Below are 24,320 nucleotides of genomic sequence, written 5' to 3' on the forward strand. Positions count from 1 at the left end.
AATACAGTGTGTTGGGTAAAGTTCCCATGTCCACAACTTTAAGACAAATCCATGTGACACAGAAGTAGGCGCATCGCTGCAGCTGGGTGGGAAGTTAAGTAATGGCACTATCTGGCTGTCAGATGAGAATCATCTTAATTAAATCCCTGTGACAATTCTAATAGTAGGCAGCCATGACGGATGACTGAGATGTGCCGCTGGACACACTGCAGCCCCACACTATTTTTACCATCTCCACAATCTCTCCTCCTCCGTCACTTCACTGTCTTTTCTTTGACTCTTCTATCTCTTCTTTAATACAAATATTTGAGTAAAATTTCATTGGATTTTCCTGAACCAATAATCCCAATGTGCAAAGCTGTCAAATCCTGAGGGGAATTAAAGTTCAGAGTTAAAATGGAGCAAACAGCCACATAAATGAAAAGTATGGGTTAGAGCAGGGCTTAAAGCTGTGCAGCCAAGGAAATATTTTGGTCAGTTTTGTACATAATGATGTCTAAACACTCCAGTGAGTCTGTATGGTGTCTGGCTTTTCTATGGCTTTTACTTAGCGCTGAGAAAAAACGTTTTGGACTCTACTGTCTGCACAATATTCTGTAGAAAAAAAGATTCCCCACAACAGCTGTGCAAGAGAGTCAAGGAGATGGAGAGATTAAAACTAAGCCTGGACACCAATGATGATAATGATAAGGTGGGAGCTGCATGATCATTCTCTATTTACCTTCTTCTCCCTGTCCATGGATATATTGATGTACAAATTGTTATGCTAATTGCCCAATAGCAAATGTGTTTTCGGGAGTGAATAAGTGACAGTGAGAAGGCTAGACAGAAGTGGAAGTGCCAAGTCTTGGTTCCATGAAAAAAAAAATATATATACAGTGTGTGTATATATATATATATATATATATATATATATATATATATATATATATATATATATATATATATATATATATATATATATATATATATATATATATATATATATATATATATATACATATATATATATATATATATATATATATAACCACCTAGAATTAAAGCCCTGTACCCATTTTTCCAGGGCATTTGAGCAAACTTTGTCTTGCCTCAGCACAGCTATGATGCATAAGCAGCTCTTGAGGTCTGCATCTACTTATAAACGTGGTGTATAATTAGGATGCTTGGAATGCATAAGGGAACTGAGGAATGACTTTGGAAGACTAAGTGTTAAAAATGAAGTACCGTATTTTCCGGACTATACGTCGCTCCGGAGTGTAAGTCACACCAGCGGAAAAATACATAATAATGAAGAAAAAAACTTACCGGTATATAAGTCTCACTGGACTATAAGCATTTTTTGGGGGACATTTATTTTACACAATCTAAGACCAAGAACAGACTTTTTATCTTTAAAGGCAAGTTATAATAATAACAATAAAATAGAGAACAACAGGCTGAATAGCAGTACAGCACGCTAATGTAACACATTTATATTTATGCAGCTACATGAAGCATAGACAGTGAACTGAATATGTGTCTTGTATATTAACTTAAGATATTAACAGTTCATCACATAACTAAAGCATAAAAAACAAGCTAACAAGTTTACTCTCGATCTCGCTCCAAATCACTAAATCCATTGAATTCTTCATCCTCTGTGTCATTTCTGAACAACTCTGTCAGCTCTGGAAGAAGATGAAGCGTCACTTCCGCTTCCATGTGGCTGTCATACTGTCATACATACACAACCCTAAGGTGCCCTCACGCAGTTGAGGGCACCAATAACGAAGATGTGAAATTATATATTTTAATAATTTCACATATAAGTCTGACTATAAGTCACACCCCGGCCAAACTATAAAAAAGTGCCACTTACAGTCCGGAAAATACGGTAGTTCTGTTTGTCATGTTTTAAGAGAGTAGAAATTTGACTGAATTTAATTAATTTTGCCCAGGAACCCAGCACACCACCAAATCTCAGCAAAACTCATGGTCATGGGGGGGAATGTCCTTCTGCAAGTATTTTATATATACTACAACATAAGACCTACTACAACGTACTAACCTGTAGGCCAATGCCAGAGCCCATGCCCCAGCAGCGCAGTACAGCGAGTCCCGCACCTTGGCTTCTTTGCAGGTGGAGCATGTTTTCACAGGGAACAGGCCTGTAGTAGGACTCTGGTAGTTCAGAATAGTCGTTTTAACTGGATAACAAAGAAACAAACAATGAATCAAAAAATGCATTATGCAAATTTTCTAATTAACTTTCTCCCACAGTAATTATGTACATTCTGGTTTTGATTACAGATTTCGTGCATTTAAAATGGTTTTCTGACGTTGTGATCTCTCAGATATCCAGGACATAACATAAAATAATACCCATTTTAACTCCCACACTCTGGGATAAGTGGTATAATTTCTGTTACACCTACATCAATCTCCACAGGCACTTTTTATACACTTTGGTGATGTCTCATTCCTCTTAAACTTAAAATGTTCACCTTTAAGTGTTTTAAGGACTCAAACTGTTCTACCTTCTGGGTACAAGATTTCTTCAAGAAAGTTTGAAGAGCCCCCACAGTGTTTTAAGTCCAATCTTAAAATCCACTTTTACTCTTTGGCTTTTAACACTACGTGAGTAATGTGGTACTCTGTGTCTTTTTTTTAATTTTTATTTATTGATATTTTATAGTTTTATGGTTTTGCTTTCATTTGATTTTAAACTGGTTTTATTGTTTTAGTATGATACATTTTTTTAGCAATTATATCTTTTGTTGTTGTCTTTTTATAGTCTCTGTGGAGCAGTTTTAAAACAGTTTTGTTTGTAAAATGTGCTATATAAATAAGATTTGGATAATTAATGAGTGTTATTCATAGTGTTTGCAATGAAGTTAATCTTAAAAATTAAGAAAGTGTTCCATATTCTTCTTTGTTTAGCATCTTTAAGTGACTTGAACCATTGCTCTTTCCAAAATAACTATACACCACAGACAAGAAATGATTTATTTCAAAGCCAATTTTTAATTGCAAAAGTTTGTAAACTAAGTCGGTACTGGATTATAAGGAAAAAAGTGTTGATGATAACACTTTGAATATTACTATTTATTGCATATACGAGGGATCTTATTGCCAAGGAAAAATGTTTTATTAGTTTTGCCATAAAGCACATTTTATTGTGCAACAGGGATATGGAGCTTAGACCACAAACAGCCTTTACAACATTTCAGAAAAAATGGCCAAATATTTATACTTCAATCTTTTGTGATTTGATAATAATGATCAGACTTTGTCAATTTGTGAAATGTCAAGAGCAAGAAATCAATCTATTTAGGTGATTATCAGTCCACTCAGTACCGAACCCTACCATGGGTTGAAAGCTGTTAATATTGCAAGCTGGTAGCCCTCCAATAATGTATTCTGAAATATTACAGTCAAAGCCATGGCCTTGGTGAAAGTAATGCATCTGCAGCACGCGTTCCCCTGCAGAGGTCCCCCTTGCTGATGAGTAATCTGTCTGGAGGGATCACTTCATTTTTCAACAGCACATTATTCGGGTGCAAATGAAGAGGACATTCATTCTACACTGTCATTTGTTACCGAGTGGAGGAGAGTGATAGATAAAGAGATAGAGGCAGACAAAGATAGGGGATGAAGCGTTTGCATATAACAGGCAGCAAAAAAACATATGAAGGCAGGGCACATGTGCTTTTGAATGAGAATCGACACTGGCCATCTGGAGCAGTGCTGGCTGGTCAATTGAAGGTGACAGTCACATTGGCACTAAGAAAAAGAGGTTGATAGGCCAAATTAGACAGAATATTAATAACCCTGCAAGGTAGTCCACCTCTAATGAAGTGTATGTGCGTACTAAGCTGTGCGTGTCTCCAGACGGCCATATTGTTTCTAACTATAGACCAGCCACATTGAATTTGCTATATTTATATAGTGGGAGCTGGAGACAGATATGCAGCGCTTGGGATTGGCTCATTTATGTGCCCTTGTAAGGACACATTTGTCGTTTGTGGGGTAAATTAAATGTACAGACACATTCCGAGACACGGCGAAGTCTTCCAGATTCACTGTGATTGCTTTGTGTTGTGTCTGTTAACCACCGGACAGCGCCGATGGGCCAGTGGTGCATTAGCAGTATTATGTGTTAGGCTGAAGGATGTAAAAGGCAATTTGATCCTGAGGAATTACATGTCAGCTCGTCTTTTAAGGCTGTCCTCCCTGCATAGTAGCTTCTGCAAAAGTGCTAACCAGTCCGCCACCAAGAAAACAGAGATAGTTGTAGTAGCAGGTAACAGGCTATGTCCTAACTTTTATATTATTAGATTAAACTGATAGTATGGAGCTTTCTGGAGGTGGAAAGTGCATGATTCCACAGCAATAGAAAGTTCGAATCATATATTGTAGATGATTATAGCCAAAGGAACAACATTTCAAGAAGAGGCCCTCTTGCTTGTTTAAGAGACAGGTTTCTAGACATGCAAACCTGTTCACAATAAGGATGCATGCATTTCTGTGCTTATCAGTGCAATAAACGATCCATAATTTAAACAAAAAACAAAAAAACAACAACATGCTTTTATTTTAGCCTGTTGTTGTTTTTTTAGCAAAAAGGTTACATCAGAGGCTTTAAATTATGTAAAAATAACAGAACAACCTGTTGATAATATGTATTGAATGTTTCTAATTGTTTGTTTATTATATTATTGCAATTTATCAGAAATGAACAAAAATGTGCCTGTAAATAACATGACTAACTGAAGTTATTATAATATTCAATTTTTCATATATCCAACAACAACAACTATATTGATGATATTAATATTTCAATTTACATCTGCCACCTATGGTTCAAATCACTACAAATAACAAATACAGTGCAATACAATACATTTTGGAAAACTTGGAGTTGTGTTTGTTGTAGACAAATATTTCAATGAAAAAAACGTTAGAAGACAGCACATTGACAATTAGCACATTAGACACTATTCTTCCCCCGATAGCAAGTTCCCCAGGATGCAAATCAAGTGTTGTTGGGAGTTTTTTTTGACTAGCCATCCATCAAGCTAATGTCCCACTAAATCAGGAGCTAATGTTTCAGATGCACACAGTCTGCGCTTTTACAATGGGCCATTTGCCTGCACTGGTGGGGTGGAGCGGATGAAACAGACACAGGGAAGGAAATGGAAAAGCCAAAAAAAAACATAAAGTGACGAATAGCAAAGACTAAAACACGAGTATAGTAGCATTGTGGGGGGTACACAGAGAGAGTGAGAGATGTTATCCGCTAAATGCTACAGCAGATGTGACAGAGGAAAATGAAAAATACACAACAGTAGAGCTCATTGTTCATGCCAGCCTTAACAATACATTTTTTTGTGTTCTTGCTGATGCTGTCATAATGTACTCGGCAATATAACATCTGTGACATGAGTTATGGTTCAATATGGTAAACAAAAGAAGAGGCTTTAAGGGACATGGGTTTCTTTAAACATTATTAAGTGTTTATATAGTAAGTAGCAAATCAGACCATGGGACACCGCATGGTAAACATAAAAGTAACTAAATTTATTTCAAACAATCCGTTAAAATGAGAGGATTGTGACAGTAATAGAAAAAAAATCTAAATATATATGTGCGTGTTCCTTTTCTTATACGATGTGGCTGGTGTCATCTATAGAGGGAATCGCTAAGGTTCAAAATCCACACAATGCTCCTCATTCTGGATCTTGTGCCATCTTGTGGCGTCAGATCTCAGAAGGCCAGGCCTGGTTGGGCTTGGTACTTGGATGGAAGACCGCTGGGAATACCATGTGCTACAGTGAGGCAGCAGTGGCTAAAAGGAAATTGTTGTTGTATCCTTAGGCAAGATAACTAATCCACATTGTAGGGGTGGCGCAGATTGGCAGGCTAGATTTCATTAGTCTACCCCAGTGCAGCAGTGGCTATAGTATCTTAAGGTACTATAAAGTGATTCTCTGATGGGTGTCTTGAAAGGAGCTATAATTCCAGTGCCTTATTAACTACATACAGTACTTAACTAAACTGTTCGTAGGGCAATTGCTTCTAAATATATGAATTTTTAAATAAGTTGGTATGACATTTGCCTATGCATTAGAACAAATCAGATTGACTAGAGCAGTCTGCATGAATAGAACACAAACTGTACCATCCTGACAGCATTTTGACATTTAATATAAAGTGCCAATTGTTAATGCCAACCTTAACAATACTGGCATCACCAAATGTACTCCGAGATGCACCAAGCACAGCTGCTAAGGGGGAACACAGAGCAGTCAGCCAAGGGAGACAATCACACATTTAAAACCAAAATGAGAAAACACAGCAACTAGGATAACCTCATGTTTCGGCTACAAGCTTGTAATGGGAAAAAGGGAAAAAGAGTGCTTTCCTTAATCGGTAGGAGCCAGACGGTAGAGTGACACTGCCTGCTGCCTTCACTGTTATCAGGAACTGGCTGAGTCAATGGAGTGTAGCCACATTGCCACATAAATAAAGAACTCTGGAGGGGGTTGCAGTGAAGGGAGAGGGAAATGATGGAAGAATAGTGACCCACGGAGGATGGAAGTAAATGATCGGGATATTATTTATTTTATAAGAAAACAACCCAGGGCAGTAGGTTACAAGGATCGCTTAACTATAAAGACATAACTTTTGGTAGGTTTGCAACTAAACAACTAGTCATCTGTAGTTGACTAAAGAAATTCTTGCCCTCTGCATAGATTAAACAGCTAAAAGGAGGCATAAATAGTCAGGATCTTGTATAAAAAACAATGCAATAAGACATTTTCATAAAGGCAGATTAAACTGTCCAGCCACTCCCAAAACTCCGGATAACTCAATATGCGTTTTCCTTTGGTCGACTAAGATACAACTGACCGATTTATCGACTAAAGGATTATAGCCCCAAACAACAATGACATTGGAAAGACAGGACTTGTACCAGGTTTGATTTGTCACTGTCATTCACACCACAGCCTTCTCCATCGTTTTTCCTCCCTGCCACTGAAAAAAGCAGGTATATTGGCTGGCATGTCTGTACGCAAGTGATAATGATTCTGGCTTTGTTCCCTGGGAGAATTGGACAAGCGCATGCAATGTAACAATTAAACAAGACTAGCTTTCACTGCCGTGCTTTTGACATACTGTAATCTGCAGGAGGTTTTGCGGTAAATCTAAAAGCTTTTAATGGAGAGAATGGTGAGGGCAAAGCTGTCTTCCCTGATAGCAGCAAATCAGCTCCAAGTAACCACTGCACCTGTTGATTGCAAAGCTCTGGAAATGGTCTTTTGTTAATAAATTTCTATGCAGCTTGATGATAAGTACATAGGCGACACCAGAGGCCCATAACTCAGCTGTGTTCTTTTCACTGAGGTGTGTGGACTATCAGCGGGGCAAAACCAGCTTATTTGGCAAACCAGTGAGCGACACAACACAATAAAATGCATAAAAATTGGAACACATTTAAATAGAATCAATGTTGCAGTTATTTTTTTTTAAGAAAGAAAGCCCAACAACAGACCGATTTTTCAAGTGCAATAGTGTATATGTGCAATATATTATATGGTAATGTCATTCACCACCAGTCCAATACACTATTTAGTGTTGCCCGTATACCTACCTGAATATACTTATAGTTACCTATTTCACATTATATTTTACATAGTTTTATATGATTAAACATAGAATTAATAAGCAATAATAAGCAATGTAAAGTATTCACATTACATTGGATCCATTATTTCCTATTACTCTTGTATCTTGATGTACTAATTTTTAAGTTTATACTGGTGAATACCTGTGAATTGCACACAATTAAAATACAAATGAATACATTGTTGCTTGTACTCAAGGACAGCACTGTAAGTGCTGTTGCATGGGAGCTCTCAAAGATAACACTATGCTGACCAGAAGATCCACCCTCACACACATGCACTGACACACATTATAAAAACTGTAAACACACACTCCTCAAGGCTCTCCCCTTATCCTTTCTGGAGGGCCCATAACTACGCTGGTCATTTTTTGCCTAGCTATGCTATAGCTGTACATAGTATGAGACTCAATAAATCCTTCTGACTTTACATTTTAGATTCATGGTCCTCTTTGACATTTACACCAAAAACACACAAACAAACAAAAAATAAAAAACTACACCGCAAACTCATTTTAGCAGAGCCATCCCGTGGAATTCCATGCCTTACAGTTGTACAGTCTTTATACACTCCTTAAGCTAAATTGTGTAGTTTTGATTCCAGTAATTTACAGATTTAAAAGCATGCAAGTGCTTCAAGACACAGAGAAACAGCAAGGATGCATAATGTATGAAAGCGATGGAATCACAGGTAAATAATACATATCATTCCCTATAAGCACTGTAACTAGTCCATAGTGGTAGCAGACTAGCATCAACTTGCATACATTTCAAAATCCAAGCATTTTCATTACTTTAAAAGGTACTTGTACTCTTACATGTCCACAATACTTACCAGCACTGTAATAGCGATCCAACTTTTCCCACAAGGGCTCATAATCACGCTGCAGAATGGACAGCTTCAGTGGTTCATAAATGGAGCCTGAGAAAGCGTAATTCAGTGTTATACATTGAAGATAACATTTGCATAATCCCATATCATGCCACTCATATTATATGCAATTTTTACCTAATCAATATGGTGATAAGAATGAATAACTAACGATGCAAAATACCACAAAAATTTCCCCATCTCCAGGAAACCCAATTCTTAGCAGTTGATGCCTTTCAAGACACTTTTCACTAGGTGGAGATTTGCATTTTAATAGCTTCGACCTCATGTCAAAACCACAGGTACAGAAAAATACACATTGTGACTTAAATTAGCATAATTTCCATCATCTTGAAAGTTGCAGGGAACAAAGCTTAATCCATCTCCTCTCTTTAAGGATAACACAGTTAAAATACGGTGAGGGAAGTCCAATAGAGCAATTAAATTTCTTAAACAAGAACATTCAAATGTAAAGTTTTTGCCACTGTGTTTCTAATTGCGTTAAAGTTGGAAAAACCCATCACCAGCATTAGACCTATTCAATCCAGATAGCCAAATAATATGGACTGGACAACTTTTACATCAATGAATGGAAAGGAAAGTGAAAATATAAAGTTTGGTGTACATTTGCATGGCCCAAGGGTGCATGGTCCTTCCTGTACAATCTACTTACCAATTCTGCGGACTTTGCGATGGGCCCGTGCATTTGTGGCCACTTTTTCAGCCATGCTCAAAAGGGTGAAATTAACATTCGTCTCCAAGAAAAATCACAAATCTACAGCAATTCAGAGGAAGGCGTTAGTAGAACAGAGTTTGATTGAATACATGCATGAATCACAGACTACAATATTTTTAGAGCAGGGGAATATTGAAAAATTATTGGCTAATTATGAATATTATGTACATTGCACTTGCAATTAACGTGCAACATGTAAATGATGAGTGATTATTAGAACAGAGATGATGGAAAAATAGATATTAACTACTGTCTACAGTATTACTATTATATAGCCTACAGTAAGCTTGAGGACTAATGAGGACTACAGGTGGACAAATTGTAATAATAAGAAATATACATTAATTTAAGTAATGTTGTCATAGTCATCAGTGGTGACACAAATTCATCCCATTTAATTTTAGACTATAGTGTTGTGTATATTCTCCATTCATTATAAGGCCATGGCAGTCCCCCTGGCTCTTCCAGGAGTACACAAATCATGGACAATGGCAACCAGTGCATCGTAGTGTGTGAGACAAAACCCTGAGAAGCTCTTTAAATAGCCTGTAAGTGGCGCACATTTGGTTACCTCTGACCTTTCATGCACGGTTATGCCTCTGGTCAAACTGATGATGAAACACACGCATACAGTAATATAGATTTGAAAACCACACTTTACACACCACCACTTTACACAACCAACACAAAGGTCATCACTGCGCAATGACATGCAAAGGTACAAGGCAGACCTGATCTTTTGGATCGGGCTTTAAATTCCATAAGTTTCCATCCGACATCTGCGAGGCTCGCCATGTTTACCAATTTGTTAAAAACGCGATGATGTACAACGTTTTCTGATGCAACTTACCAAAATAAAATTTTCTTCATTTTTTAAAGACAGTAGTCTTTAAAAGTAAACATTGTCTTATCATTAATTATGTTTAATTTTTTATACAATAGTCATTTTTTTATTAAATGCGAACGATAATTGATAGGATTTATTAAAAATAACAAGTGACACTAAAACAAAGGTTTTTACTGTGAAGAAATTTGTTTTAAACTTCCGCTAGTAAGAGCTTACGCTTTTCACCCTTATGAAAGCGGTCAGCTGTCAACCTGTGAGCATTTACGACACTAACGTAAACGAGGAAGACCTAATTCACCCTGGTAGTACAAGTAGCAGTCGATAATATGACCAATTTATGCTTAAAATAAACCTATACATAAATTAAGTACGTTAAAGTCCTTAATTAATTTGAATGCTAGCCATCTTACCTGAAATATTATACATTTAACCTGCCGTAAACCATCGTACCGTATAGCAGTTGGTGCTGTTGTGAGGATCCGCAGTAGCACCAGGATGTGGGTGTTAAAAGTGAATATTTGTATGTTTTTATTTTATTATTCGGGTCTGTATGGCTCTTACGCGCTGCAGGATGTAACGACTGACCTGTTTGGTACCGAAAATTTTGGGACAGTGGCAGCTTTCGGGGATTTAAACTCGGATAAACAAACAGACATCTTCATCATCAGAGATCGTACGTATTGACAAGCGTTCAATAAGGATGCAAAATACCGTAGTCCACATATGTTTAGGTTATAAATGTTATTAAATTATCTGTAGACATGAGTTTATTGCACATTATGTTAAGATTTTCTCTCTGTGCTCAATTTCGCACCTTAATATCTGGCCACTCGTATTGGTTTAAATATTATCCTTTTTTCAGAGGCGGAAGTGGTAATATTCCTGGCTGATCCAAAAACGCCTTACTTCAAGCCTAAAGTTCACATCACTAAGGATCTCCTCCAAAGGTATGGCACATAAGAGCACTGCAGGTATGACTACTGGGATATGTCATATAATTGCTCCCAGTGTTAACTTAAAACATAAAAATACACATATTAAAACTGAACTTCCACTGTGTTTCAGTGCTGTGATCACCAGTGTGGTTCCTGGTGATTATGATGGCGACTCTCAGATGGATGCCCTCCTCACTACTGAGAGCAGTGGTAGAACGACTGTGGTCATCTTCTGGGGAAAGAACACAACGCTGGGTACATATTGTCTACTGTCCTTAAAAATGCCTTGTTTTGAAGTTTCTATATTCTATATTATAATTTTGGATTTGGCTTGCTTTGTGGTGTAAATGAAGTTTTACAGATGTGAGTAATAAGTTTAGTAGTATAGGGGCGGACTGAGACAAGACACAAGATTAAGCACAATCACAATTTTTGGCATTACAAATTTAGATGTATTTAATGTAATATTTTTTATTACAATACTGCTTTATGGGACTAAAGCTTTTCAAGACCTATTACTCACCAACATCTTTTTTTTGTCCAGTGTATATCTAAATTCAATGGAAAAAATCTTACAAGACCATTTTTAAATAGTCTTGTGGCAATTTTAACTTACAGGATCTTGCTGTACGAGATCTTGTTCCATCCTTAATACATTGTACTTACAGTAACAGTCCAGTACTTTCACATTGATAATAGTGTCCAATATGGCAGCCGAAACGTCTTGATTTCAAAAGCATTAGCCAGATAACCTACTTTTTGAAACCTTTTCTATCAATAACTTACAGCATTGATGTCTTAGTTTAGATTTAAGTCTAGGTTATTGGGAAAGCTGCAGTTTTCTGAATGAGTCCAGAGAATTGGTAAATTGACTTTCTCCCTTTCTCACCAGATCTCTTTGTGTCTTATAATCTACCATATTTGAAAACAGTGCAGAATCGTTGATAGATGATTACTGCTATTTCATTTTATCTACTTTTTTTAAATGTTGTATTTTGGTGATGCAGTAATTGTCTCCAATCTTTGCAGATCTGGGCGATTCACTCCTACTGAACAAGACTTTTACTGACCAACCTCTCATTATGGAGTGAGTATCAAACATATGACCCTAAAATATGTGTCCTGCATATAATGCAGTTGTATTTGGCAAAGAAACAATGGACAGCATAGTACAACTTGATCCTGTAGTTTAACTGATCTGTTTCTCTCGATCTTCAGCTTTAATGGAGACATGATTCCAGACATTTTTGGAGTTACCAGTACCTCTGCCACACCTGTGTATGAAGTCTGTTATCTCACCAAAAGGTAATATTTTACTTGTGGTCCATGGGGCTCAAACATGTCACAGGCTACTTTTGGCCATTATTCCTTTGTGTATTTTAATTATTTTTGTGTCCTATTCCTTCTTATAGAGTCCCAGAATGGAAGAGTGCATTGAGTTCGCCAGTCAATCTGCACAAGCCTCACTCCAATGCGTTTATTGATCTCAACAAAGATTTTACTGCAGGTAAGTGAGCTTTGGAAAGGCTGTGGTACATACCAAATATTTGTTGATGTTGTTATTGTTTTGTTTTTGAACACTTATTTGAAAGTTGTTGGCAGTAAAGCTCACCAGGCTAAGACTGTATTACTTTTTTCTTTCATTTTTTTTGATTGGCATGAATTAATCAATTTTTGCTGTATTTGTATCAGCTAGAGCTCTTAGTTTTTGTTTCTAACAAGCAACATATACTAATAATGTTCTACCATGGTGCACATTTTGCTAACGATAATGGCACTGAATCAGTCAAGCATTCGATTTTGGATTGTTATTTGGTAGCTAAAAAGTACTTAAGGTTGACATCAAATTATTGTCACATTATAATCACTTTCTTTTATGAAGGATCTTTCATGGCGTTTTGTATAAATACAAAACAAATGCATGCAATTTTTTTGTTGACCAAGAAAGAAAAAAAATATCTTTTTTTTTTTTTTTTTCCACCAGTGAATAGAAAAATTCTCAGCACTGTCCTCCTGCCCACTAGCTGTACACTGTCACTCAGACTTAAAGGAGAGTTTTCCCTCGAAAAACTAATCTCCATGTTTAAGGTAATCAAAGAGGATTTAGCCTTGTCGCGCTCACAGCAGGTATCTTTGTATGACTTGTGGTGTCGCTTCCAGGGCTGTCACAGTTTAATTTTTCCCCAAAGCTGCTTTAAATTCATATTTCTTGTCTGTTTATGTGTTTTATTAGCATGAATATTTGTCGTAAACCTTGGGAATTGTGTGTCTAAAGAAGGCACACTATCTAGACTAACTACCTTTTGTTATGTATAAGTAAATGCACAATATTCCTTTTTGGTTTATTTTAATCATTTGACTTGAGATTTTGATATCTAGAAAGATGGATTACTGAAAGCTTGCATTATGATTCTTTTTATTATGCTGTAACTTACTGGGTGATATAAGGCCTACACATTTATTCAAACTTTCCTGTATTCAATAGTTACTCTCCAAGCTTGGTTATCGGTTGATGTGTTGTTGTTTTTTTGTTTGGTGTTTTGCTAAAAGTGACTGTGCTGCATGAGGTCATGATGATGAAACTTGCTACACTGAACACAGTTTTGGACAGGCAGATGGGATAAAGGGAGGGACAGAGGGTGGAACAGTATTTGTGAGTCAAGTCGGGGGATGTGATGGAACAGGATAAGAGGACACATAAAAGACAAAGGGGTACGGGAGAGGAGGAGCCTGACAGTTTGAAAGTCTCAAAGTACTGCTCGGCTTGTTCTGTGCCGCGACCACCTGCTCTCCTAAGCAGCACCGTCTGGGGCAATGCAATGGAGCTTATCAACCGAGCTCAGAGGCAGACAATCTGTTTTAGACTTTCACTATGCACACATCTAGCGCGTAACCAAAATATCCACAAACGACCAGACTTGTTATCATTATATATCTGAAATTTCTCCAAATAATGATCCTGTATCTGTAATGCAAAGAATTGCTTATTTACCTCTTCAATTTCTGCATTAACTTTTTTGTATCTTCACTTTGATTTGGAATTTGTATTAAAAAAATTGTTGGTTTTCAGTAAAGATTTTGGCTTATAGACATTAGTAAATAATAATAATAATAATAATAATAATAATAATAGCTGCAGTTATGCCTTGTTGTTGTGCATTCATTATGGGTTTGTGTTCTCTCTGATATTCTCACTTCTTTGTGAATTTTCTGAAAACAGTGTCTTAAACTGGTTGATATAAGTCTCCTTTGCTCTTTTAACCTTAATTCTATAGCTCTAATTTTTCATAAATATTTCACAATAGTAGTGGTTAAACCCTTTACAGTAGTAGTGATTAAGACTTTTTGAGATCCATATACCGGTGGCAGTAGCTCAGTAGAGTGCTTATCTTCATTTTTTTTTTTTTTTTTTTTTTTTTTAAGTAGTACGATCTTATAGTCAAATTTAAAGATTTTTTTTTTTTTTAAATAAAATTTTGGTAGCAATTGTGATAATTTGGAGATGGAGATCTTTATTAAAAGTGTCTACAAATTACTATCAAGTATCAAGCCAAAAATGAGTTTGCGATTGCAGTATTTTTATAGCAAAAATAAATATGTGTTATAAAAAACACTCATACATACTGTATATTGGGAAGAGGCTATAGTAACCATATGCACATAGCAAAAAAAAAAAAAAAAAAAAAGCTTTTATATTCCCTTTAATGTAATCCAATATGCTCTGCTACTGTGACCACGTGTGAGGTGATGGTTCAGGGTTACGTGATGGCTTCTGTCCCAGTTTAGTGTCAGCAGTAACCAGGGCCACACAAGTGTATTGGCTGACCTCACTACATCAGCAGGGCTACGGAGGTAGGGGGAAAAAAGGCTCTGATTGTTTCCTGGCCAATGTCAAGACCTCATTTAGGCCACTTATTTAACCCTCCATACCAACTAACCTGGCAGAAATTCACTTGGCTGTTGGTGCTGTTAACATCACACTGTGTAAGGTCTGTATCTAGAGTGTAGACACACTAGTAGTACATATTTATCAAGGTTAATATAGTTTATATTTCATTGTCTCTATTCTTTCTTAAATGTAAAAGTCTGCAAATGTTAATCTTTCAATGTTACTACTTCAAGAAACAGCTGGCTGCGAATGTGCACAATTCTAACTAGTGCACCAGAAAAAGATACCAGTACTCCCTACAATACTGTGGACCTTATCAACGGTATTGTATTTAGGGCTGATTGTGTGCTACCCTGCTCAATGGCATCTAATTAGCTGGAAAGGATGCTTTTGTAGTTCAGCTAGCATGTTTTCAGCTTTCATAAAATATGTCTGATGCGAACAGGTGCCACTCTTGTCCACATAGATCCATAATCATCAGAACCACATGGCCACAGGAAATGACCTGATCATTTAAAGGTGCTCTATGTATCTTTAATGGTGCAGGGTCCACCACTTGCTCGTCTCCAGAGATGTTATTGCTTTGTCTGGAATGTTCCATACTATAGGATTAAATGTATCACATTTCAATTCTGTGTGTTTTAATGCTCATAAAATACCTTGAAAAATGTGTATTCTAACTATGGATCTATCGAGTTACTTGGTCAGGTGGCATTTACATTTCAGACACATTTCGTGCCATACTATCGAACATTCCAGGCAAAGCAATAATATCTCTAGAAAAGTGAAATAATGTGCCTTTTTAAATAGCAAAAAGCACATGATGAAGAACAAGGGAGAATACAGTTTAAGTAATGTTAGAGTCACCTCCTGTCAAGGTTAGATAGGACACCTGCAGACAAAGAGCAGTAATAGCCCTGCTACGAAGTTGTTCTGAGAAGAAAGGTTATAATTGCAAAGTAATTTAGATGCATTTTTAGGATTTAAGTTGTGTAAATGCAGTAATCTGGGAACAAAATTCCATTGCTAGGCAACGAGCATCGTAATGCTCTGTGCAGCATCCAATTAACGAGCGCTGAATCGAAGTGGCTCCTTGATTGTCTGTCTAATCATGTGGCGAGGGGAGGAAGAGAGCACATTTCCCACAAAACAACATGGGCCAACCAGAATAATCAGTTCTAGTGGGATTACATTTACACATGGGAGGTATGATAAAACTGGTCTGCAATTCTTTTTGCATATTCGTAGGAACAAAAACGTATCTGTGAACATTTTAGGGAAACTAATTATTTGGAATTTCCATGACATTACTGTAGTAGATGCTTTTAGTTGCCTCCTTCTATGAATAGTTTTAACAAAATAGACATCATGTTTTCATTTCATATTATGTTTATTATATTTGTAATCGATTCTCAAAAAGTGAAGAATCACCATTTTATCCCAAAATGATTGACATCTCCTTCATGCAGAACTATTGGTGGTTATTGATGAGACATGAAATAGAATAACATGCAGGAGATGGCATGTCTACACTGGCATATTGCCCATTCAATCTCATCTCTATGCTTGTTCCTCACATGCTGCTCCACAATATAAAGCATGCATATGGAGCCAAAGAATATGCATGTTAGTCCTATCTCTAATCCAGCCCAGAGCTACAGCACCTACGTTGTACCCGTAATGGTTTTAGGAGATTATTTCTTCCGGGAATAGCTGGCCTTATTCTGCGGCTGGTGTATTTTGCCATGTTTGTGAATGAGGCGTTTTGATGGATGCCGGGTGGATGTCACACTGTGTGGAGTAGGCCTGCAGATTGGCTTAGGGACGGATTTATTCGGCACAAGCTTTTCACTTCACTCACTGCCTGGATTCTGCATTATTTTGTCTAGTAGCAAAAAAAGAAAAAGGAAAAAAAAAAAAAAATATATATATATATATATATATATATATGCATTGACAATTTGTCCACAGCGTTCAAGGTGCTAGTTTGCTTCAAAATAGGTTGCATTCACATGACATCACAACCTTCTGGGATCTCTATAGTTTAACACTGAGGTGGGGGACAGGTCAGAACGCTATGGTGGAAAGTTCATTGTCTTCTCGGTCAGAAAATGCTGCCTTTACTCAGCACCAACCAACATGATCAGCCGAAAGGACTTCAAACCATGAGATTAATATGGCAAATCTGAGGAGCCAATTGAAAGCAAATAATGATAACAGATTCAACAATTTGTGGTTTAGCTATTTCTTTCAAAAAACAATAGAGATAGATAGTCATGATCATGAAATTCTATAATGCTTCCTATGCATCTAGATGCACACCATTAGAATATATATACCGGTAGTTTGTTATGGTTAGTATGCAGTTACCATGACATTGACAGACAGTTCTTTTCTGCTGGCACTGTTGTGAGAAAGTCGAGTTGCAGCCGCTGGGAACAAAACTGTGAATGAGTAAAGCATCCTCCAAGCAAATCTCTCCCCTTTTCACTCCTCTGTCAGACATTTTAACACAGGAGAAGGAATGGCTTATTTTACTACATTAACAAGTGATGGTGCAGCTGACCCCCATCTCTTCCCCAAAAGACAATTCTGACAAGGCACCTGGACAATCCTATGTTCTTACAAGTTTTCTTTCTGCCTGACACCCTGCTAAATCCCCTCTGAGGGCTTTGGGCAACTTCAGAAAGCTTGTTTCACAGTCCAGCGGTTTCATGCTGGCAGAGGAGGAGTGCCACATATCAGTGAACATGGCGCTGAAGGTTTGGCTTGTACCACATGTCACATTTCTGCCTCTTCCCCAAATCTCTACACACAACACGGACCAAGACCAAACAGCCCGGTGGAAATAAGTCACTACTTTACATTCATGCCAGGAAAACCGGATAACTGGCCTAGTCCAATTTAAACCGATTTATAAAAATGCATGTAAACTCAGGGATTAGGGATGGGAAAATAAACAATGATAATGATAATTGTGACACCAAATTTCAATATCGTCCATGCCTAGTCGCGATAAATATTATATCGACTTATTGTTCAATGTATGATAGGTGGAATAATACATTTTGGGGTATGTATTTGTTGTGGGTATTTTTTCTTTGCATTAGTTAGAAATCCTTGGTTAATCCTTGAGCTGTAGAAGGCCGTATTAAAACTATGTACTAAAGGGTTTCATTCTGCTATTTACTATTCATTGCCGCTCAGTTTTTTAACAGTATTGTAGATTTAGAATCGTTTTTATGGTATAAATCTGCACTTGGATTATTTTGTCAGTTTCAGTGTTATTGTGTATTGTCTATATATACTTAAGCAATATATCGCACTTATCGTGACAAGCCTACCGGGAACTAAGATTGCGATGTCGTGAATCAAATTTTAAAGATCCCAATCGCAAGATACATCTGGAGAAGTACTCCAGACTCAGATAGCCACTCAGATGGCCACTGCGTGTAGCCGTGCAGTCCGTTTACATTAGGTACAGACTAGGAGAGGCATTCTCTGCAGGGGGGGGACATGTGTTTGGACGTGTACTCATTTCAGCAGTGATGATGACAAACTACAACATTCCCACAGAGCACTCACTGAGCACATGTTGCGTTGTTTTAGTCCGCTATGTTAATGTGAAAATGAAACTTACCTGAGCTTAAATGTATATTTGTTCTGCTGAGAGCAAATAAAGCAGTTCTTAGTATGTCTGAAAATAAAATGCTTAACGTAAATGAGGTGTTGCTTATCTTATTTCTGCCAGAAGTGTGATAATTTAGACTGGGACAAGGACCTGAAAGGTTTTGGGGCATGACAATTTGAATTTGGTTGTTTAACCCACTCAGATTTCTCTTTGCATGTAAATGTATTGAGCGATTGTGGGTGTTCACTTTTACTTTTTTTGTCTTGGCAGTTTAATGTTAAACGGTGTAATGGTTACTTTAAAGTGAGTCATGTGGGAGCTTGGTCTCGTAACAGGCTTTTTCCTTCAGGCCAGTGGTCTCTGAGCTATTCTTGCACTGCCGGTAAAGGCTAAAGGTGGGGAGTTGTTGTTCTTAGAGGTGCAACTTTCGAATGCCCCTTGGAATATAACTTTTCCAGAGGTATTGGCTGCAAACTTATGTATATTTTTCTGAGAGTTGTATTTATAAAGGTGGTTCATATACCGCATGGATTGGGCAGCAACATGCTTTGTGTACAAGGATGCCAGGAGACACAATAAATCAGATTTTACTAGAGGAGAACTATCATTGATTTTAAAGAGAATGACATGTTTTAAATCAATACAGTATTTTTTTCATGTTCTTCTATTTTTCAGTGTTTGTTTTTAGTGCTAAGAAGAATGGTTTGTGATTTATTGCAATATTTTGTGAGGCTGTTTTGCCTGGACTGTGCTGCCCTTTTGAGCACTAGAAAATTGTCTCTCGCCTTGTCACATTTCTTTATAATTATTTTATATTTAGGTGGGCAAAATGTCAAAAGGTTTATGCCATGACATTTTTTTTTTTTTTTTGGAGCCAGATCACAATTTTGATTTGTATCATGGTTCAGGGAGTATCTTTATATTCCCTTTAAAAGGTAACTAAAGCTATATCTGCTGGTTCATGCTGCTCTCTGATTGGTTAAACCCACCTCACTCAAAGCATGGCAAAGAGTGTTTAAGCATAGAACTGAGAAAAGAAAAAAGATACGAGTGTGATGTGCACATTCATTGATTCATTTGTGGCTTACTTCTTTTTTGCACAATTGGTCAACTTGTAAAACTAGAAAAGATTTTAGGATAGCCTCGTTACTGCCCCCTATTTGCTAGATAAGTGTCTGGAGTGCCTGAGTATCACTTTCATGGGTGAGTGCTGTGACATTTGAATCATCATGCTAAAGGTCGTTCAGTCTAAGAGGCTGGAATCAGATCAATGAAAACAGATGAACACTAAGGGCATGGAAGATACATCAGAGCTGCAAACTCAACTATAAAATACATTTCCAAAGACACCCAGTCTGTGCTCATCTCTCATCATTTTCCTGCATTACTGTCAGGCTTTTTGCAACTCAATTTCACGCACAAAATGGATGCGTCTCTCCTCCCAAAATAAAGCAGTGACATCAGTAGACATGATAGACTCAGCTCGTCTCTGTGTCCTGGAACCTGAAGGGCTCACAGGGCAGAGATCTCATGTGTATGTGTGTGGTGGGTGTGTGTCCCTTTGACAGCCAGCAGCGATAGAGGTCTGTGCTTGTTTGCTGAGTAACAGGCTAACAAACAACCTGCTGCAGGGCATTAAAAGCTCAGTGAGGAACGTTGGCCCTGTCTGTCTGTCTGCCTTATGGCTCTCTCCTTCTGCTTTATCTCTAGTGCACTTTTTACCTCCTCGACTTTGCCGCCCAGGATTTTCAGTCATGCACTTTTCATTGCGCAGGTTTGTACTGTCTTACTGTTACACTCATGTCCCAGTGGCTCGAAGGAGATGCCACTGATGGTGTGTGACAGGGTACAAGCAAAGATACACAGCAGCAAAGACAGTAATGCAGAGTCCACAGTGCAGGCTGTCAGCTCCTGTCCGCTCTGCATAATAATGCTCTACAGACTTGTGCTCATACTAGGGGGGGAGAGATAATATTGTAAGAGCCAGTGGTTGATTTTAGGAGATAATGGCAATGGAGGAGCAGGCCACCAGCAAAGAGCCATGCTAAAAAACAAATACTTTTGTATTTTACAGTGGCAGAGTGGATAACACTCATACCTCACAGCAAGAAGGCTTGAGAATTAGCATGTTTTTCCCTGAGCTTGGTTTCCCCCTGCAACCCAAAACATGCACAGTAGGTCAAATCCTTCAGCTAAGATAGTCCTGACCAAGCCTAGCTCAAAATCTGGAGATGGGTGCCCAGGTGTAGCTCTGCGGCGCCCAATGCTCCTTACAATTTGTCGCAGTGGCATTGAAGGATGGATTCAAATGCAGAGGATACATTTCACAACAAGGATGATAAAGTGTACCTTAGCCTTCTTTATGTGTAATATTTCATGTCTTATATCGTAGTACCTTTGTATCTGCAATAACTATGTTTCCGATTCATATTGGGTTTAGTCCATTATTTGTTCATTTGGTCACACACTGATGAAATAACATCTCAAGTTCCCATGCTTTCCCCCAGGCTGACCTGTATGTATGTTAATGAAGACGGTTGAACGTGAACTTAGCCCTTCATGTCTTAACTATCAAACAAGTAGTGGAGTGCTCAAGGCTATATGAGAGTGCCTTCCACTCGCAGTGAGAGATACTTGGCATACTTGTTATCACCTGACCTGACCAATATGTAGGCTACATTTATTGAATGGGTCTACGACTACATAGCCTCTAGCTGCTTAGAAACTATGTAATTGTTGTAACGCTCGGCACAAGGGGCGACCAAAGATACAGGACTCGGGGGGAAGGTTTAGAATGTTTATTTACAAAAGTGGAACAGGGCGTGGGTCGTGGTCCGGGAGCAGGGCGTGCGGAGCGGAGACGGGAACAGGGCGGACAGTACCGGCAGGGGAGAGCTGGGGCCGGGACAGGAGAGCAGGGCGGGTCCAGGGGGCAAGACGCGTGGAGCAGAGTCTGAGGCAGAACGAACTGTACCGGCAGAGTTGAGTTAGGTCTGAGGCAGGAGAGCAGAGCAGGTCCAGGGAGCGGGATCTGGTGGAGGGAAGAATGTCCAAGAGTGAAAAACAAGACAGGGACCAACAAGAACAGAGCCAAGCGAAATACCACTCAGGTACGTGGACGATCTGGTGCAGAGTGTCAGGTCCTGGCTCCTCTTATTCTCCCCAGGTGTGGCTGATTGGGAATTAGCTCCAGGTGTGCACGGGAGGAGCAGCTCTCTGCCCCAGCTCCAGATTCAGACACGTGACCAGGCAGGAAAAACAGCTAAAAAAAAAGACAGACAAACCAGGATCATGACAGTAATAGGGTTAGATCAAGGTTCTCAGACACACAAATTGATGCATGTTGTAAGTATTGTATTGTGTAGCAAATGCATTGACTCCCTGATACTGATAACAGTGAGAAAGTATCACTGAAATATTTGAAAAAAAGTGAATTGCATAAAAATGTGTATAATCTGCATATCTTTTATCATCTTTACCTTACACATTGAAACTCTGGTGATTGAGTTGCTGCTCCCCATTATGAATGCTGTTTTACAACTATACTGCGCAGCGCAGCATGTATGATGTATTTTTAATCAGATGAGAAAGGTTGTGCATACTAAATCCATACGTGTCTGAGATGCTGATCACACTTCCGCAGAGTCCCTGCTGTGCCTCTCTTGAAACACTTTCCTGCTGGCCTTTATGAAAGCACAAACTTGCAGCTAATAAGTCGCTAATTGGGTGTTTGTGAGCATAGGTTGGCACAATGAAATGACTGCTCATTTTACTGAACATTGATAAGGCTAACAGTTTCCACAAAGCTGCAGGCAAAGGACATCAGAAAAGGCGAGTGTGTGGGTGGGTGCACATGACTGTAGTGTAGTGGAGAGAACCGGTGGGTTGGTGTGAACAGAGTAATTAGCTACGTTTCTACAAACCAGCGTTTTCTCTTCCTCACTCTTCTGGCACTTTAGCTTTGCACCGATATTGTTTTAATTATGGTCTTGAATAAAATAGAAAGAGAAATCTTCAAGAAAAATGTATCTTCTGTCACAGCTATAGCATAATGAGGCATTGCATTTTAACTGGCCGTTTGAATGTGGAAAAAAAAAATGTGAATAATACTTGCCCATGGGTGTTGATGTTGCCATACAAATTACCAATTCAAAACAAACTATATACTCAAAAAATCCTCAAAATGGCACTTTTAAACAGGATGTGGTTGCAGAAATTAATAAAATATGTTGACACTGAAATTTACTAAGCGACATTAGCTCACTTGGTAGAGTGTTAGTTAAAAATGTGACCATTTACCATTTACCATTAATGATACTAAATATAATAGAACAAATAATTTTTACTTCACTTCAAACCTATGTATTAATTTGTATTACTTTTTATGTACTAACTGTATTTATTTATGGTATATTCAAGATCATTCCGAATGCCATGTGGTAAATGAGCATTATTTACGTTAAGCTAATTTACACTTTATGAGAAACTTATTTCTAACATTATATTGGGGAGACATATCTACAGCACAAAATGGCAAGTGCTGAGACTACTGAGATATTTGGTCTCTAATTAAAGACTCTGTGCTTCATTTTTCTGCTGGAAGGAGACTTTAATGTAACGATAACTGAATTTCGAATGTGTTTGCTTTTGATATATCTGAACGATACTTTAGCTCCTTTACTACTAATTTCCATCTGTTGTCCCTAGGCAGGTACACAGACAACAAATACAACATAGACATTACAAAAATACAATAAAAGCAGCTAAAAGTGCTCACAGACCTGGTTTTCCTTCAGCCACAGTTTAAGGTGCAGTTTGAATGTGGACAGAGATGAACATTCTGTTATTGTCAGAGGAAGACTATTCCAAATATGAGTCCCAAGTGACCAGAAAAGTTAAAATTTGTTAATTTGGACATAAGAATTTTGTGATTGACTGTGTTTGTGATTGACAAGAAGATCTAAAAAAAAAAAAGCTGTTTTTTTTAGATCTTCTTGAGATCTAAAAAAACAGCACCTACACAATTACTGTTGTCAAGAAGGCCTTTAACTTTTTCAATAAAAAGACAATTTGCAGATTCTGTGGAGTGATTATTACTTACTTACTTTATAATCCTACGTGTCTTGATTTGCAGTAGACCAAGATAACTTCACATAAAAAGAGCAAACCAGATAAAGCAAGAAGATAGAAAGAGAAAGCATGTATGGACTACCCTTGCTCCTTCAGTGTCAGAGACCTGTCTCCCTCCCAAGGCTTAGCACCCAGCGAGCATCACCCTCTGTTTATACAGAGGCTAATAGGAAACCCACTCTTTATCCCCACACTGCGTCTCTACATAATGGAATAGAGAGACATAATGCTTTTCGAGTCCAGCCGTCTGCGGAGGCCCTTCAAATTGCTTCCAATCCCCTTAACAAATCTGATGGAGAGTCTATGAATAGCTCAAGCACCACTCATCACCCTGCACTTTTTCACCCTTTCTTTCAAAACATTAACTCAAGTTAGCCTATGTTTAATTGGAAAGTTTTTGGGCCCATAAGTTTCAAAAGGTAAAATTCTCATGGCTTGATAACTGGAGTACTTATACAAAACACCCAAACTATCCTACCTGCTTACTAACCTTTCCATGATATATCCAAGTTGCATTTTTATTCCTCTTTGAACAGGAAATTTCAAGCCTGCTTTATTGTTCCTGCATGTAAACATGTCTGCAAACATCCAAACTCCACACAGCAATGAACA

General features: G+C 38.0%; 2 protein-coding genes across 4 annotated transcripts in view; one reads left to right on the forward strand and one right to left on the reverse strand.

Moving 5' to 3' along the window:
• Window positions 1-10,086, reverse strand: part of phkb (phosphorylase kinase, beta) — a 101,068-nt gene extending 90,982 nt beyond the window's left edge. For 2 of the 3 annotated variants that reach the window (XM_033983732.2, XM_033983748.2), the window contains exons 1-3: window positions 10,008-10,081; window positions 8,505-8,591; window positions 2,051-2,189 (exon numbers count right to left, since the gene is read on the reverse strand). In XM_033983732.2, the coding sequence (XP_033839623.1) occupies window positions 2,051-2,189; window positions 8,505-8,591; window positions 10,008-10,071 (290 nt within the window). In that variant the 5' untranslated portion in view covers window positions 10,072-10,081. Of the gene's footprint in view, window positions 1-2,050; window positions 2,190-8,504; window positions 8,592-9,213; window positions 9,316-10,007 lie in introns of all 3 variants that reach the window. The other variant, XM_033983740.2, reaches the window with a different exon arrangement.
• Window positions 10,087-10,580: 494 nt separating this feature from the next.
• itfg1 (integrin alpha FG-GAP repeat containing 1) overlaps window positions 10,581-24,320 on the forward strand; it is a 114,005-nt gene continuing 100,265 nt past the window's right edge. The window contains exons 1-6 of the mRNA XM_033988909.2: window positions 10,581-10,796; window positions 10,986-11,070; window positions 11,189-11,313; window positions 12,088-12,145; window positions 12,277-12,363; window positions 12,471-12,565. Of these exons, the coding sequence (XP_033844800.1) occupies window positions 10,619-10,796; window positions 10,986-11,070; window positions 11,189-11,313; window positions 12,088-12,145; window positions 12,277-12,363; window positions 12,471-12,565 (628 nt within the window). The 5' untranslated portion in view covers window positions 10,581-10,618. The remainder of the gene's footprint in view (window positions 10,797-10,985; window positions 11,071-11,188; window positions 11,314-12,087; window positions 12,146-12,276; window positions 12,364-12,470; window positions 12,566-24,320) is intronic.

The sequence above is a fragment of the Periophthalmus magnuspinnatus genome, chromosome 3, assembly GCF_009829125.3.
Source record: "Periophthalmus magnuspinnatus isolate fPerMag1 chromosome 3, fPerMag1.2.pri, whole genome shotgun sequence".
Classification (NCBI taxonomy): domain Eukaryota; kingdom Metazoa; phylum Chordata; class Actinopteri; order Gobiiformes; family Gobiidae; genus Periophthalmus; species Periophthalmus magnuspinnatus.